This window comes from Strix aluco, chromosome 13 (genome assembly GCF_031877795.1).
Source record: "Strix aluco isolate bStrAlu1 chromosome 13, bStrAlu1.hap1, whole genome shotgun sequence".
NCBI lineage: Eukaryota > Metazoa > Chordata > Aves > Strigiformes > Strigidae > Strix > Strix aluco.
Window position 1 is genome coordinate 10,046,165 of NC_133943.1, and position 16,552 is coordinate 10,062,716.

At 46.9% G+C, this 16,552-nt stretch overlaps 1 protein-coding gene across 1 annotated transcript; it reads left to right on the forward strand.

The window, feature by feature from the left end:
* Positions 1–288: 288 nt before the first annotated feature.
* Positions 289–16,255, forward strand: FAF2 (Fas associated factor family member 2). Its single transcript, XM_074838901.1, has 11 exons — positions 289–532; positions 7,678–7,746; positions 8,183–8,317; positions 9,027–9,103; positions 10,252–10,390; positions 11,672–11,757; positions 11,838–11,929; positions 13,361–13,538; positions 14,459–14,630; positions 14,854–14,997; positions 15,467–16,255. Exons 1-11 carry the CDS (start codon positions 470–472, stop codon positions 15,647–15,649), a joined length of 1,338 nt encoding a protein of 445 aa, XP_074695002.1. The 5' UTR covers positions 289–469; the 3' UTR covers positions 15,650–16,255.
* Positions 16,256–16,552: the final 297 nt, after the last annotated feature.

Below are 16,552 nucleotides of genomic sequence, written 5' to 3' on the forward strand. Positions count from 1 at the left end.
CCGCGCAGGTGGACGGGCGACCCGGCGGGACGGGAGGCGGCCGGGCAGGACCCACCCGGTGGCTGACAGGCCGCCCACCCAGCTCCCGGAAGGCTCCGGCTCACATCACCCCCTCGGGCTCCGCTCCCACAGGGGACCCGCTCCCACAGCCCAAGGCAGCCACCCCCCCAACCCCGGCCAGCTCCGGAAACGCCCGAGCGGCCTTCGACACACTTCGGAGCTCTCCGTGCGCCCAGCGGGAACACCCGCGAGCAGCGAGCCCCCTTAATAAGATTCGGGCATTTCCGGAGAGGTCCGGGAGCGCTTCGGCTTTCTCCGGAACGCGATCGAGCATTTCCGGTTGCGGCCGATAAACGGCCATTGGCTTCATAACGGTGTTCTGCGAGCGCGCGCCCCGGAGCGGAAGTTGCGGGGGGGAGAACGTCAGTTCCGGAGAGTGACGGAGCGGCGGGTCAGAGGCAGCGGCAAAATGGCGGCGCCTGAGGAGCGGGAGCTGACGGCGGAGCAGACCGAGAAGCTGCTGCAGTTCCAGGTGCCGCGTCGGGGGGGGCTGTGCCGGCCGGCGGGAGCGGAGGAGGCGGCGCACGGGCACGGAACGGGCTGGGCTGGGCCGCCCCACCGGCGTTGGGGTCCTGCCGGCCTGCGCCGGGCCGGGGGGGGTATGGGGCTCACTGAGAGCTGGGGCAGGCACCGCCTGGAGAGGGCCCGGTGGTGCGGAGGTGTCGGGCCGGGCTTGAGTGGGTGGCGAGAGGGGAGAGCCCCGTGGTCCCGGTCCTGGTGGGGGCAAGAGTACTTCCCGTGGGGGTCCTGTGTGGGGCTTGGGCTCCCCGGGCTGGGGTCTCGCTGAGGGGCCGGCTGGTGCTATGCATCCCCGAGTGCTTCATTAGGAATGGTGTTCTGTCATCGCTAATTGGCGAGGCAGGAAATAAGTGATGAGTAAACCCCATTAACTCTGTACGGGAAAAACTCCTCGGTAAGTCCCGGCCATTTTAATTAGGTGGTCTGAAAAATTCCATTTCTCGTCGTTAGTGGTGAATGGGAAAGCCTTTCCTGGTGTCTTGGGAGGGTTAGCCAGTGGGTTCTATGGAATGTGGTTTCTCAGAAGATTGTTTCTAACCCTCACAGTTTGGTAATGCCTACCGGGGGGAGGCCACTGGGGATTGTAATGATCTAATCTTGCTGTCTGCTGCATAGCATGGGCTGGGTCCCTTAACCTTTAGTTTGCCAAGGCATCAGGGCTGTGCAGCAGCTGAATAATTAAAGAAAAAAACCCCAATCTGTAGATGTGGTTTATTGGTGAGAAAGCAGTGCTGTGGAGTTGAAATACTAGGGTTGCTCAGTGAGAAGTAATTAAACATGCTGGCCAATGAAAATTATCTTCAGGTGTCTTGGGTTTGTTTTTGAATTGGATCATGTGGTGTTCCTTGGATTGCAGTTTTTTTACAGATATGATATTTACTTTCAAGAGTCCTTTGTCTGATTTTGTTGCTTCATGGTTTTTTAGGACTGTTTTGCATTTTTTGATGTGATGTGACTGTAGAGTTACAGGATTTAAAGGGACTTCAGAGGCATGTAGCCCTGCCTTCCACAGCTGAGATAGATGCAGGTGTTCCTCATCATTCCAGACAGATACTTGCCAAGCCTTCACCTCTGAGCCAGCAGGATTCAACAACTGTCTGAACTAACTAATGCATTACAGATATCCTTTCTAAATCTTTACTATAAATAAAGCTGTTAAGGCAATCTTAACTTACAGACAAAGGAGGCAGAGCAATGTTAACGATTGCTTTCCCAATGTTACCATTTCCCTGGTAAGTATATGAGGTTTAAGCCATTGCCTTATGCTGCACATATATATGTGCAAAAGCTGTCCTCCAGCTCCCATTCTCTTGCTGTAAGATATCATAGTGCTTATTAATCTACTGAATCTGGACAGATAGGACCAGCTGCACTCATCAGTGCCCCTGTTGCTATTTTCAAACCCCTGTGGGCAGCTGTGAAACTAAAGAATCCTGTTTCCTAATGCTACCTGGTGTTGCCATGGACAGCAGGCTAGGGGCTGGAGGGGAATGAGAAGGAGTCAGAAGGAAGGATTCATGGTTTAGTTCAGCTTCCTGTTGAGCCTTGATTTGAAGTGGAGGGAAATGCTTCTTAGACTGTAAAGGGGAGAATTTTTTTCAGTTAGAGGATGGCCACTGTCCAAAGCCTGATGTGAAAGCAGTAGTCCAGAAGGCTTGGATACCAGGATACTCTCATTCTTCTGTCCCCTGGGGTATATGGGATTAGCTTTTCACCAGGGCTGTGCTAATGACAGACTTCACTGGTGATTCCTTCTCCTTTGGTACTTCACACCTGGCTGAAAGGGGCTCAGGTGTGCAGTTGTCCTTGTTTCTTTGAAATGAGATAGAGTAGTAAATCAGTCTACCTGGAAAAGATTTTTTTTTTCTTGTTTCCTTTAGCTGGACTCCGTTAAATATTATTTGCTGTTTGGAGAGGATGGCTAAGTCTCACTAAAATAATTTGTACATTGCTTTTTCTGCAAAACACTGTTACAGTAAGCTTGTAAACCTTTTGGGGATTTCTGCTGTCTTGGCAGGGAGCACTTAAATGTTTTCAAAGATAACTACACTTTCATTGTGATGCACTAAGTAATTTGTACAGTATTCTGTGGTGGCAGAGCACTCTACTTCCACAGAAGGTGGCATGTCACTGCAATGTGAATAAAGCTGGAGAGCAGACTAAGAAAGGAGTGGAGGTAACAAAGATGAGGTAAGTAATAGCCCTCAGTAGTCTTAGTTAGATGGAGAGCCAGAAGGGAAGCACTGAGCAAGTGCTATAGACTGCTATTTGCCCAGCAAACAGCTGGTCTGGCTGAAGATGCTGTTGCCCTACACTGTTCATCTTACTTCTGCTGGAAATTGCTCTTTCCAAGGTAGAGAGGTGAATGTGTGCTGTCCTGTTTGTGTCCCAAACCATCAGGGTTACAGTTTAAATACACGCTTTGTATTAATTCCACTGATGTTTGCTTGATGCGTTTTGATAGTGCTCGTACAAACAGCTCTGCTGGCAGAATGCTCAAAATAGCAGCTCTCTTCCTATGGACAGGGCCGGAATAGGACAGTTCTCTGCCACCCTGCTGTGGCAGGTTAATGGAGTAAAAAAAAAGCACCGTTATGGAGAGATAATTGGGATAAACTTGCAATAAAAGCAACAAAGCACTTTTGCACGCTTTCAGCCTCCTTTTGACTGCAGAAGCATTGGCTTATAAAGGAATAAAAGCATCTAAATTTTTCATCTGTCAAGGCTTGGCTGTCTTGACATCTGTAGAGAGAAACTTGATGTGTACAGCTTATGCTGTGGAGATACAGTTCCATTTGGGAGACAGAAGAAACAGCAGAGCAGCTTTTGTAGGATCTTGGTATTGATCTGTGCTCATTACACTTGGGCTGATGTCTAATGTTATAATATGCTAATGTAAAGTAATGGAGTGTTATTTGCAAAGGAGAAAGTTACCACTCATGATACCATCTCTTAACTTCAACTGGGGAAAACAAGATGCTCAGGACTGAAAACATCTCTAATTTAAAGAGGAAGGAGGAAACAAACTCCAGGCATGTTACCTACTCAGTGTATTGCATATTGATCAAAGCCCTCATAAAGGCATTTGCTGTTATATGCAAAGAGAAACTGCCTCAGTAAAGGCTTTTTTCTGCTTGAAGTCAGATGTTCTTTACCCTTGGAAACATAATTCTCTGGAATTTGGCAGTGGGTTGGGAATTAAGAGCAGTGCCAGTTACAGTCCTGTGGATTTGCATCTCTTAGCTGTGTTTCAACATACAAGCGTATCTGCGGAGGGAACAGTTTCGTAAGTCCAGTTTACAACCTTTATCTGCTCAGGGGTATTCCTTCATCTTTTGAAGCATGGAATTTCACTTTCTATTACTTCAGTATTGAGATGATTTTAGCATTCTGAACAGTCTCAAAGGTGAGAGATGCAAATAATTGTATCCAGCAGCAGCTCTAGGGTAGGATTCTGCTTTGAGTAGTGTTTGGGAAGGCAGTGTTGAACTTTCCTGGCATTTGTGGTACTTAATGTTTTGTTTTCTAAATATGAGCCACTGCCTTGAGCTTGGATCTGTATTTATTTGAAGGTTTGAGGGTGCTGCTTTAGTGGGATTAATTTTAACTACAGGGGGCTTTATCTTTTTATTACTTACTATGTCTGTGTAAGGTGTATGCTCTTCGAGACAGCTGAGAGACTACAGTGAGTAGGAAACTAGCAGTTAGTGACTGATCTGAAGATACTGTTTGTTCTCTTAGTCTTAATGATACTTAGAACATGCTCGTTTGTCTGGCACATGAATAACACCGTTTGCAGCTAGCCATGGGATTCACCAGAAATGCTATGAGTGGTGCTGTGGAAATGATGCGTTTCAAGTTTCTAATCTATTTCTGTGACTAAGGTGAAGCAGTGGCCGTGAAAGGTACCGAGATAACAGTACGAGTTGTCATTAGGAGTGATAGTGAACAGTATTGGTGTTTAACAGCAAGTGTTCTATAACTGACAGTTGAGCTGCCTTCCTGCAGTTCCTTACTTCATGTGCAAGTTGTTCTGAACCCATGTGTCCTCCAGAACATCCTGGAGCTACATGTAGTGTGTCTGTCTTACAGAGCACGTCAAAGTAACGTTCAAAAAAGTGTTCAGTTTTAAAAGCTGCCTTCACACAGGCAATTTCTTTTTCCTGCAGTGTTTAATTGTGCAGCTTCACTGATCAGAAGAGTGGTGGGAGCACTAGGCATGGTGCTGCTGGGGTGGTTTTGTCACTTGTGCTTCATGTTGAGAACAACTGTATTAAGATGCTAAGAAAAAAAATGTAGATTCACCTCTACGGAGAAGTGCTGTTGAAGAAGGCTGAGATCTGACCAACAGTGTGCCTGTCGCTGTAATGATGGTCGGGAAGGGGTGAAGTTAGCTGCCCTGTAGTGTGTCTCTGAAGCTCAGTAGATCTTGCAAATGCTGCAGTGATTCAGTGCTCATTAAATGCTTGTTGATAGTTCTGCATGGCTGTTAATTTGGTGCTGCTTTCTGACCGAAAACTGCTAAAGCATTTTGCATAATTTAAAAAGGAGGGAATGTTCAGTCATGACACCCTGTTATTAGTGCTGAGCAATAATCCAGACATTTGGAGACAAAGGTGTGAATGAGTTTCTGAATCTTGTAAATTTTGCAAATGCCAGCAGAATTTCCAAGGTGTTAAGGAATGGTGATCAGAAGACTTTCAAAGCTTTGAAATACATGCATTGTGACTCCATTGTAAAATCAAATACTTGAGTAAATTGCAGGTGCCTTTTAAAATGTCCTTCTAAAAGGACAATGAAGTGCCTTCTGTAGGAGTTTAGGTTAAAAAAAAAAATCAGAATGTAAACCCTAAATTGTAAGTAGTGAAGCACATCTTTAAAGAAAGGTAGTTAAATTAAAATACTAAATTGTGAAGCTGAGTGATAAACAAAGGTATTCTGGCAACAACAGCTGACTTCACTGACCTTCATTTCTTCTATGAAATTCACTTCTGTAGTGCTCCCTTGCAAGGCTTGCTGCAGAATTAACTTTTTAATAAACATTTATACAGCACTGGGCAGTGACTTGAAGTGCTTTTTTCTGAGTGACTGCAATCATGTGGTTAATGTCAGCAATGCTTTGAACAGTCTGGTTCCATACAGTAGAATGAAGCAATGATTTTTACCAGTTAGACTGGGGAGGAGGTAGAGATCTGTGGAGACTTCGTCAGGAAAAAGCCAAGAAATGCTCAAAAGTTTGAACGAGCCCAGAGATTGAATAGGGCATTTGTCCACAGTGTGACTCGGGTGGAAATAGCATGTGGAATGTATGAATGGGGGCAGGGAAGGAAATAGGTGCACCATCCTTCTACAGTTAAAAAAACCCAATTGTGTTCATTCTTAAATGGTCAGCTTGTCAACACTGCCTTAGGGGCTTTTAAATGAAGCAAGAAATGGGGGAGATGACGAGCAGAATTAAATAGGATTGCTAACAATGGATTGGATCACAAGGTGCGATAGAAGCTGCGCACAAGGATTTATATTGTCACTGCTCTGTGTTGGTGCTCATCATAGGCTGCCTTCTGCAGAAAAGCTAAGCTCTGCTGTATGACAGACACGGGGAGCAAAAGTTCCCTGCTGCTTGCCGAACTCCCGCGTGGCTGAGATCTTCTCAGGTGCTGCGGAGAAGCGTGTGTGGAACCAGCCTTGTGTAGGTCGGCTCACAGAACCTCTGTAGGTCAGCAGGCGCCGGCTGTCGCCCTGTGTAGCAGCAGTCCAGAGGGGAAGCAGCCTACTTCACTTCTCAGCGTGTCCCTGAGCCGCCCAGGGAGGTGCACCCCTCTGTTGTGTTACACCAGTGGGCTGGGGAGGGGTCTGGAGAGAAATCCACCAGGTGAGGACGTGAAGCATCAAGAATCTGCAGAGTTCTCTTGGCAAGAATGATCTTGCTGGAGGGAATTGTCATATTTCAAAAGTCTCCTTGTATCGCCAGCACATTTTAATGTTGAATTTATTACACTGCTTGTGACAATTATTGTCATTGCTTCTGCCAACTTGGATACAAGCTTAATAATTGTTTCTGAAGGTATAAGTGTTTTCTTGGCTTTCTGTAGCCCATTTATAAAAAAACTTTTTTACTCCTTTTAATTTTAAAATAACAGCAGTTTCCTTCAAAATGGCCAGCATTGTTAATGGTGTCACCTGTAATGATCTTTCACTGACCAATTCAAAGGATTGTTGTTAAAAGGGTAGCAGCAACACATTTGTGGCTTGATGCTTTCCCATGAAAGTGTGTGCTTTGGCTCCATGTTGATAGGTGCAGTACACAACCCTGAAATATCTGTTCAAGCACCTTACAGTGAGTGGTGTGGGGAGATGTGTTTCTGTGGCATGGTGACAGGGATGTTCGCTTCAGCAAAGATTTGTCTCTATTCAAGAGGTGCTGACATGGCCTCCTGTGATAACAAATACAGTTGTTTGATCTCTTGTGCAGAAGTTCTGATTGGCACGGGTTTAAAATACGCCTTCCCAAACACTGACGTGAGAGCTCAGGGGCTTTGAGGTCTGCTGGTGTGTTTGGACAATGTTTTCTGGTTTGGGCCCTGTCTCTGGACTGCAGTTTTTTTACTGTAGAATTCCCTGTGATGCTGGATGACACTACCTTCATTGGTACCTGGCGTATTCTGGTTTTAGTCTCTTATGCTTTGCAGTGAGTGAAGTAATGGTCATCTTGGGTTTTCGGAAATGCTTTGCCTGTCTTAAGTTGATGCTTTGAGGGGACGTTTGAGGGCATCAGCCTGGCATATCCTTCCAGAGTGAAACCTGTGGGCAGCATTATGTTAGACTCCTGACTGGGCTGAGTGCAGTTGGAGTAACAGAACTTGGGCACTGCTGAGACTTGGCTAATGCTCAAAGAGTGCAAAGGCCTGTTTGAGGCCTCCTGTGTGTCTGTGGATTTGGGTTGGCTCAGGTTGCTCTTAAACTGAGAGCAAAGCACTTAAAAAAAAAAAAGTATTGTGGTAATGTATTGCAGTAATTCCTGTCTGCTCACGTGTTGCAAAGAACAGTAAAAATACAGCACTTCCCTGGCACTCATCTGTGTTTATTCTCCTTCTTTAGGACCTGACCGGCATAGAGTCCATGGACCAGTGTCGTCACACACTGGAGCAGCACAACTGGAACATAGAGGTACCACTGCAAATAAGATTTGTAGCAGTTTCCAAGTACCTGGGTTAAATGGAGTACTCTGTGGAGAAGGGGAGCCTTACAACTAAGATGCAATCCATCAATTCCTGAGTTTACACTAGTAGCTCTGTATAGCAATAGCTTGATACATCTGGAGAGCTGGTTTCAGAAGTACACAGCAGAGTTGTTACGGCTGTGAACAATCACTTGCCTGGCACTTTGTGTAACTCCCCGTAGTGCGTGTGTGCAGGCTGCCACGGAGAAGGCTTTCCAGGCAGAAAAGAGTATTGGAGGTTATGGTTTGTAATGAGTTGTGCTTATCCAGTGCTCTGGGGCTGTGGACAAATAATACCTACTGTTAGCGTCCAAAGTATAATAAAGGTATTTCTTGCCATCCTTAAATGTCTGAAACCTCTCTTTGCTCTTTCTTGTGTCAAAGGCAGCTGTACAGGACCGACTGAATGAGCAAGAGGGTGTCCCAAGTGTCTTTAATCCTCCTCCATCACGGCCATTGCAGGTCAATACAGCCGACCACAGGATCTACAGCTACGTTGTCTCAAGGCCACAGCCAAGGGCAAGTTATCTTACAGTGGATTTTTTCCTGCTTCTTGGGTGATTCTTTGTGAACAACAGAACTTGAAAACAGGGAAAGGAGTTGTTTTCTTTGTATGCTGTTATCTCCTTTCTAAATATTTTATCTTCTGAAAACATAATATTAGAGCTATTCCTTCAGCCTCTGTTACTGCTGTGGATATTTTCTCCCCAGTGTGATTCACAGTATGAGACGACCTTTGTGTCATAGAATGTCTTGCTGTGGCACAGTAAAGCTTTTTGATCAGTTCAGTAGGAACAAAGGACTGTCCCCTCCTCATGGCAGGGTGCCAATATATTTGTGTTTTTAGAACACCTCAAAAATTTATATTAACTTGAATACAGTGTCACTTGCATTAATGTTTCACAAACAAAATTGCCTGAGGACCTGTAAGACTCAGTGCTGTTAATCATTCTGTACAGTTAAGAAAATTAGCACAGAGCAAAAGCATTGCTGCTTGAATAGTCAGTGACACCAGTTTTTTAGATGTGTCACATTGAATTCTGAATAAACCAGGTTAGTCACTTAAATTTAATTTGATGTGTCCAAAGCCATGAAATATTGCTGAGCTCTTTTGCAGTGGTTAGAGCACTGATACTCCCATGTGTGCCTGTGATGCTGGTGGACACTTTGCTTTAGCAGGCCTGTTCCTGGCGTGGAGACTGTTCTAATTCTTTATTTGTAATTGCAGGGCCTGTTAGGATGGGGTTACTACTTCATAATGCTTCCATTCCGATTTACCTATTACACATTACTTGATATATTTAGGTAAGTACCTTTTTGTGCTGACTCATGTATTGACTGCGTCAAGGCACACACTAGCTTAGGTTTGGCTGTACCTCTGTCACTTGGATCTTTAATGACAGATTTTACATTTATTTGCTCAGCTGGCTTTATCTGTAGCCTTGTAAAGTTCCTACACTGTTTAGTAAGAAATAAATCTTATTGCAGCGAAAAAGAGCATCTTACAGCTTTATAAATGAAATATTTAATTGGGAGTTTTAACTCCATGTGGCTTAACAGTTTGAGTGCCATGCAAAGGGGATGCAAAACAGTGTCAAACTGTCTGGTATTCCTGAACAAACAACTTGATCAGAATCATGTCCTGTTGGGCTGGGCTGCAGGTTAACCTGCCTTAATCCCTGTATGTTATTTGGTAAAACCTAAACTGTAAACACCTCTGCTTTCTTCCCCTTTGGTGTCTGTTGCCTCTTTTCCCTTTACTGCTCTGAAGGGCTAGTTCATCTCGCCTCCTTACAGCATTGATAGAGGGGAAAGAAAATATTGGAAGGTGATAAATAGCCAGTGGTCATGCATCTGCATTGTTTTGGCCATTTCCCCTGTTGTATTACTTTTTTCCCTGTTAAAGATTTTTTCCAGAGTTCAGTGTAACTTCTATGCATCAATAGAACTAAACAATATTGATATCTGCTTTGCAGTTAAGCTTTTTCAGCCTCAGAGGAATGACTGTTTCTTCTGTTTTCATTGGACTCCTAGTGTAATATTCTCTTCTGCAGCTCTTTGCACTCCGGAATTGTTAGTCTTGGAATAGCAGAAGTGCAGTTTTTAAAGCTATCTGGACAAAACTGTGTGGCTTTAGTCTTTGACTAAATTCCTCAGACCTCATACTGTTGGTGTGGCTTATGCCTGATGCTCCAGAGGAAGTCAAAACTGTTAATCACACAGAATTCAGATACTTGTTGGTGCCTGGCATGAGATATTTGACTGGGGGGCTTCTGTAGCAGTGGTAGCAGTTTGGAGCAGGTGGCAGTTTAGGTCATGATTATAAATGTTCAAGGGTCCCAGCTCTGACTTTTTTCCTCCTTATGAATACCAGTGACTGTCTGTGGAAAAGAAAACCTGTTCTTCAGAAAGTCAGTAAGCTGAATTTCCAGTGTCCTTTGCTTCTTTCCTAGGTTTGCTCTGCGTTTTATACGCCCTGATCCTCGTAGTCGGGTCACTGACCCAGTGGGTGACATTATTTCGTTTATTCATATGTTTGAGGAAAAATATGGGAGGATACACCCTGTCTTCTACCAGGGAACTTACAGCCAGGTCAGTGTCACATGTTGGTGCATAGATCCTGGGGAGATGGAGAGTGGGGATTTTGCCAGACTGTATCAGGGCCTACATGGCAAAATCACTTTTAATTTAAAAGCCCAGTGTTTGTCCCCAAACTCTCTAACAGGGTAATGGAGAGCTAGTGAACAAGTGTATTGGAAAACCAGTGTCTGCCAGGCTTGATGACATGCCAAGCCTGCAAAGTTGGAAAGCAAAGCTGCTCTGACTGTTCCTCAACTGTCTGTATGGCTCTGTAGCCAACAGCTATTCTTTGTAATCCTGCCTTTGTTTTTATAAACTGATGTAGTATGCCAGAGTCTGTCCTTCTGTTGACCAAATTGGGATTGACTGCCTGGGTTTGTATTATAATGCAACTCCAGAACTTGGTGCAGGACCTCAAAATTGAGAGAGGAAGCCCCTGAAGAAATTATGGGAGGTGAGAGTCCATATGTTAGATGTGGGCTGATGGCTCTCTCTGTAAAAGAGGGACATCCTAGTGGGTGCTGCCTCTTCCGCACCTTCTCTCAGCCTAGCCAAGGGAAGGGCCTCCTGCAGTGCGTCCCAGCAGACAGTTGGATCAGCACTGCTTCCCAAGTGCCAGGGAAGAATGTGGAGTCTGTATCTGTTCCACACTGCACAGCGATGGAGCTCGCCGCCTCCGCAGCTCTTCTAGGCCCCTCTGTCTTGCCTGGAATCCAAACTTAAATAACCACGGAATGGTTAGGCTACCAAAACCCAGTGCCAGTAAAACAGGGAGCCTATTGTGCACTTATCCTGTGGTCTTGTTAAGAAATGCTCTCTGGTGGGTGGAATCCAGAGACTGTAGATGCAAAATGTTTTGGTTTTGTTTTGTTGGGGCCTGCAGCGTTATTGAGTTACCTTTTTTAGTAGTGTTTTCACTTGATGTGGTCTGAAGATTGTGTCCTGTACAGGCTAGAGTGGAAAGCTCAGCCTTGGCTGCTGCGAGTCTGAGGGGTGAAGGAGGGCTCTTCTCTGCCAGCTGAGTCTGGTGGAGCGGTGGGGGGTGTCAATCCACACAGTTGCCTACCTGGCTTCGCTCTGACTTCAGTGTTCTCCAGCGCCACATCCTGAAATGAGGTTTTAATCAGAAGGTCTGACAGGTTCATCCTCCACTGCTGCTTCATTAAAACCACACTAGTGGCAGAGTCATGGCCCGAGTAAATGTTGCTGAGCTGTGTCATGCAAGTCTTGTGGGTGCCACTTTCCCCTTGCCTAGAGACCTTGTAACTTTACCTTCTCTGCTCTTATGCCAAGGCACTGAATGATGCCAAGCGGGAGCTGCGCTTTCTGTTGGTTTATCTTCATGGAGATGACCACCAAGACACAGATGAATTCTGCCGGTAGGTAGGACAGTTTTCCAAATAGTTATCTTTGCACTTGAAATGCAACTTCATTCACATGATCTCTTCTCATCTCCTAGCAATACACTGTGTGTACCTGAGGTGATCACCCTCATAAACACTAGAATGCTCTTCTGGGCTTGCTCAACCAATAAACCAGAGGGATACAGAGGTGAGTGTGTCCCTCCTGGGCTTTACTTATTCCCTCCCATCTCTAGACAAAGCCAAATGCTCTTTGACAAATTTACATGTTTGAACACACAGTTGGTTTTTGTGCAGACAAGAGATTTCAGGATTGCATGGGGAAATACGTGTTGTTTTCCATGTAGTATCTTAGAGGGCTTGTTTGGATGCCAGGGAAATACCTTCTGCTCTTCACCTCCACTGTTCCATATGTTCCTGGGCAGTCCTAGTTGCGTGCTCTTTGCTGTGGGCATTCAAGCTGCTTTCAGTGCCTTGTTAATGGGAGTTGGTGGGTGTGTGCTGAGGATTAAACTGAGTGCAGAAACAAGTATCTAAATAGCTGTGCCCTTAACACCAGCTCATACTGTGCCTGAGGTGACACTTAGGTGCATTCTTTCCTTGAGACAGTCATCTTTACTCCACACCCAGTCTCACTGTCTCCTCAAAAGCCCACAATGAGATCCTTTTAAGTACTGTCTTTCCAGAGCTGTTGGTACCTGGCCTGCCATCGTTTTGATAGGGTTTCGCTGCAAATGGAGCCTTTTCCCAAAGTCCTGTTCAGGTTTTCTGTGTCACTTCTGACCCTTCCTGTTTCATGGCAGGAGAGGCCAGGAGTTCTGGCACTGAGTCGTTCTTGGCTTCATAGTTCAGCTACCAGCTCTCCACCCCTTGTAAGAATGGCTTTCTAAGGAGACATTCCTGTACTTACTGCTGTTTCATTGCTGCAGTGCTTTGGAGTCACAGCCTAGAAAGCAGAGCTGGAATGGATTGTGGCCTTTCATTTAATCCACGGAGTGCTCTGATTTAGTTTGGAGGGCTCCACTGGTATGACTCTCAAGTTGTGTGATGTACTATGCATGTTTTAAGGAGGAGGTGGTCAGCAGCCACGGGCAAACTGTAATTTAAAAGTCCCTGATCTGCTGCATTCCCTGCCTCAAGACAGAGCCTGCCTCTGGCAGAAACAACCTAATTTTCAGAAGAATCCAGGATGGACTCTGGCACCTTCCCCATGACAGTATCTTCCAGAGTCGGGCCATCCTTAATCATCTTAGCAAGTGTTTCCCTGTGCTTGACCTGTGCTTCTCTTCCTGCAGTTTAACCCAGGGCTTTTTTTGTCCCATTCTGAATGGACATTCAGAGCAATTTACTTCCTTCCTGCTTGAATTAAAGAACCTTTTTGGTTACTTGAAAGCTTGTTTTCTTCCCCCTCGGTCTCTACGTTCCAAGCCACTTCCTCCCTTTGCTGATTTTTAGGGTTTAGTTTGACAAAATGGAGCCTGAGACCTTTTCTGCCTTGGAAGAGATCGCAGCTGTGGGAGCTGCTTTCCTAGGCCCTTGGTGATGGAAAGGCTTTGTGCTGTACCCCTTGCTGACCTTCTGGATTGGGGCAGTTATGGTGATGTTCGTGCCTGTTTCCCAGTCTCCCAGGCTCTGCGAGAGAACACATACCCATTCCTGGCTGTGATCATGCTGAAGGATCGCAGAATGACAGTAGTTGGACGTCTAGAAGGCCTCATCCAGGCTGATGACCTCATTAATCAACTGATGTTCATCATGGACGCCAACCAGACGTACCTGGTGTCCGAACGTCTGGAAAGGTATGACAGGACCTGAGCTCCAGTAATGCAGACCTTGTGGAGGCAGGCTCTGCCCCTTCCTCCCTCCAGACACCACTGTAGGCAGGTAGCTCAGCATCTCCATTCTGAAACACAGCCCCTGGGCTCTCCTCTTCCCAGTGGGATCATTGGTCCATAAATTCAGGCCACCCTATAGCCAGGGAGCTGGATGTGTTGCCCACTACTGAAAGGTGGGTGTGAGTGCTCTACTGTGTTCCGCAGGTGGAGCACACCCTTAGCGTGCTGGAGCTTTGCAGGTAAAGCTGGGACAATAGCTGGTAGGAGCCAAGTGGGAGCAAAGCAAGGCAGGAGGAGAGCTGGCGTCCACAGCCAGCCGGTGGGCGAGTGTTGCTGCCTGGACTGGCTGTCCTGAATTCCAACTGTGTTTTTGGCAGTGCCTCGCAAGCGTGAGCTCCAGTCCCTGGTAACTGTAGGGATTTGCAGGCTTTGTCCAAAGTAGGATGCTACCTTCTGGTGTTCTGTCTGCCGCTCCCCTGCCCCGTGGTCTCTGTGGGGGACCCAGTAACACATTTTGATATCTCTGGTTTCTGAAACACACGAGGAATTACCTGAAGGAGATAAAACCATGAAGAGTCTCAAGTATGAGTCAGAAATCCTGGGCACTGCTTATGTGCTGTCTGTCCACCCTGTCAAGCTGCAGTGGGTGAGAAATCTCTTGTGTTCAGTTCATTTTCACTCAGGCTAGGGAAACAGTTTGTGCGCTGGGGACTGTGGAGACCGCTTGCATTTTAGGAGCTTGTGGTATTCTAAATGAGGCATTAGCTGATGTGTGTGCTCCTATGAGTTTGAGGCTGTACCTGCACCCTCAGGTCTGCCATCAGCCTGCCGTGCCCTCACTTTGGGGCCTGCTAACCCTGACCGCTCCCTGCTCATGTCTGCAGGGAAGAGAGGAACCAAACCCAAGTTCTGAGGCAGCAGCAGGATGAGGCATATCTGGCATCCTTGCGTGCGGACCAGGAAAAGGAACGCAAGAAGAAGGAAGAACGGGAGAGGAAGAAGAAGAAGGAGGAGGAAGTGCAGCAGCAAAAACTAGCAGAGGAGAGGCGGCGACAGGTGAGAGCAAAGTGACTGCTGGAGAGGCTGCTGTGCCCCATTGGACGCTCACCCTGTGCAGGAGCAGTGCCTGCAGCAGAGCTTTCTTGTCCGTTTGGAGCTGCTTGTCTTGCTCAGGGCTTGAGCATCCTCTGAGCCTCCTGGAGCAGCTGTGCTGCAGGGGACAAGCGCAAAGGTCAGTTCAGTGCACACCCGTTGCTCCTGCTCCATCCTTACTTTGCAGACGCTGCAGGAGGAGAAGGAGCGGAAGTCTGAATGCCTTCCTCCCGAGCCACATCCCGATGACCCAGAGAGTGTTAAGATCATTTTCAAGCTGCCTAACGATTCCAGGGTGGAGCGGCGATTCCACTTCACACAGTCATTGACGGTGAGCTTGGGGCAGAGCTGATGGGCTTCCCAGAGTAAAAGAGAGGTCGAGAGGTTCTCTGGGTGGCCCAGCAAAGCCTTGGTTCCATTGGACTTTGTCAAATGGTGACCTTTGCCAAGAGCCTTAGCAGTCAGTTATTCCTGGGTAAGGACGGTGTCATGGGGCCTGGTCCCACTAGCTTAGAAGAGAGATTAGAGAAAAAATGGAAGAAACTACTTCTCCTGAAAAGCTGAAACTTTTATTGCTCCCAACTAAATAATGGTGTAGGAAGTGCCAGAAACACTGTGTGGACTCCCCAGGTACTCTGTGACAAGTCGTGTTTCATGTATGCTAAGAGAGTGGCTGTCCCGTGTCTACAGTGCAGTGATGGTGCAAAATTGGTAACCTTTCCCCTCTGAGATGCCACGGATGCAGTCTGGCTGTGTCATTGCTCTCCCAGCTGGCAGTTATTCCTGTGCTTCTTTCCCAGGTGATCCATGACTTCTTGTTCTCCTTGAAAGAAAGCCCTGAAAAGTTCCAGATTGAGGCCAACTTCCCTCGCCGTGTCCTGCCCTGCCTCCCGACAGAGGAGTGGCCCAACCCACCCACGCTGCAGGAGGCCGGACTCAGCCACACGGAAGTCCTCTTTGTGCAGGACCTCACGGACGATTGACACTTTTCCAGAAGACACAAAATGGAAAGAGAAATTCATATTATTATTATAATACAATATTTTTTTTAAAAGACTGCATACAAACGAGGGATCAGAGACCACATCGCCTGTGCCAGCTGTGCTGTGTGTGTGCACTGGCGAGAGGAAGTGTGTGTGCGTCCTCACACACCCGTGTACACAGCCATCCCCTGCGATGGGAGGGCAGAGAGCGAGGGGAGCTGGTGTTGCCCCTCCGCCCTCCCTGGGGAGGAACAGGAATGGCAGCTCTCAGTAATTATTGCTTTTATTGACAACAATAATAATAAAACCCCAAGAACCTGATATCTTGTGAAGATTTGATACTCTGCTGCTCCTGACAGCCAGAAGACTGGGCAGCTGAATGTGCTGGGAGTGGGGTGGGGGGGAAGGGCTGGACAGAATCTCTTCAGCTTCCCTCTGTGTATAAATATCTTTCTTTTAATATTTCTCTTGCTTTGTAATGACCAAAGGAGAATGGGGTTGACTATAGTATTAACTTTTTGATAAAGAGCTGGTTCGATTCTTACCCGTGTGGGGTCTTGCCCAGGGTTCTTAGCCTGCGTAGTGTAATAAACTCTGCCTCTAGCATGTCTGTGCCGATGCTTTCTGCCTGTGCCCTGCCACAACCAAGCGCTGGGGAGGGTGTTCCAGTAGGTTACTGCTCACAGCACTGGGCGTACACTTAACTTCTGGCCTTGAGTTGGTAATTTTGGGCCAGGGGAGCTGCTGGTGTAAGGCAAACCAGAGTGTGTGCACCATGGGGAAGGCAGGGCTGGGGTTGGTGCTGTGCTGCCTGCCTGGGGCAGGAACTCTGGGCTGAGGCTGGGGGGAGGGAGATGGCCCTTCCTTTGCCCGGAGGGCTGGGGCAACCCTTCTGGATCAGGT

What these genes read in the sequence shown, in the direction of transcription:
- FAF2 (XM_074838901.1), top strand. Translation starts at nt 470, where the DNA reads ATGGCGGCGCCTGAGGAGCGGGAGCTGACGGCGGAGCAGACCGAGAAG. An exon ending in ACATTACTTGATATATTTAG is followed by an intron (nt 9,104 to 10,251) that starts GTAAGTACCTTT and finishes CTTCTTTCCTAG; the next exon opens with GTTTGCTCTGCGTTTTATAC. An exon ending in GTGTCCGAACGTCTGGAAAG is followed by an intron (nt 13,539 to 14,458) that starts GTATGACAGGAC and finishes TCATGTCTGCAG; the next exon opens with GGAAGAGAGGAACCAAACCC.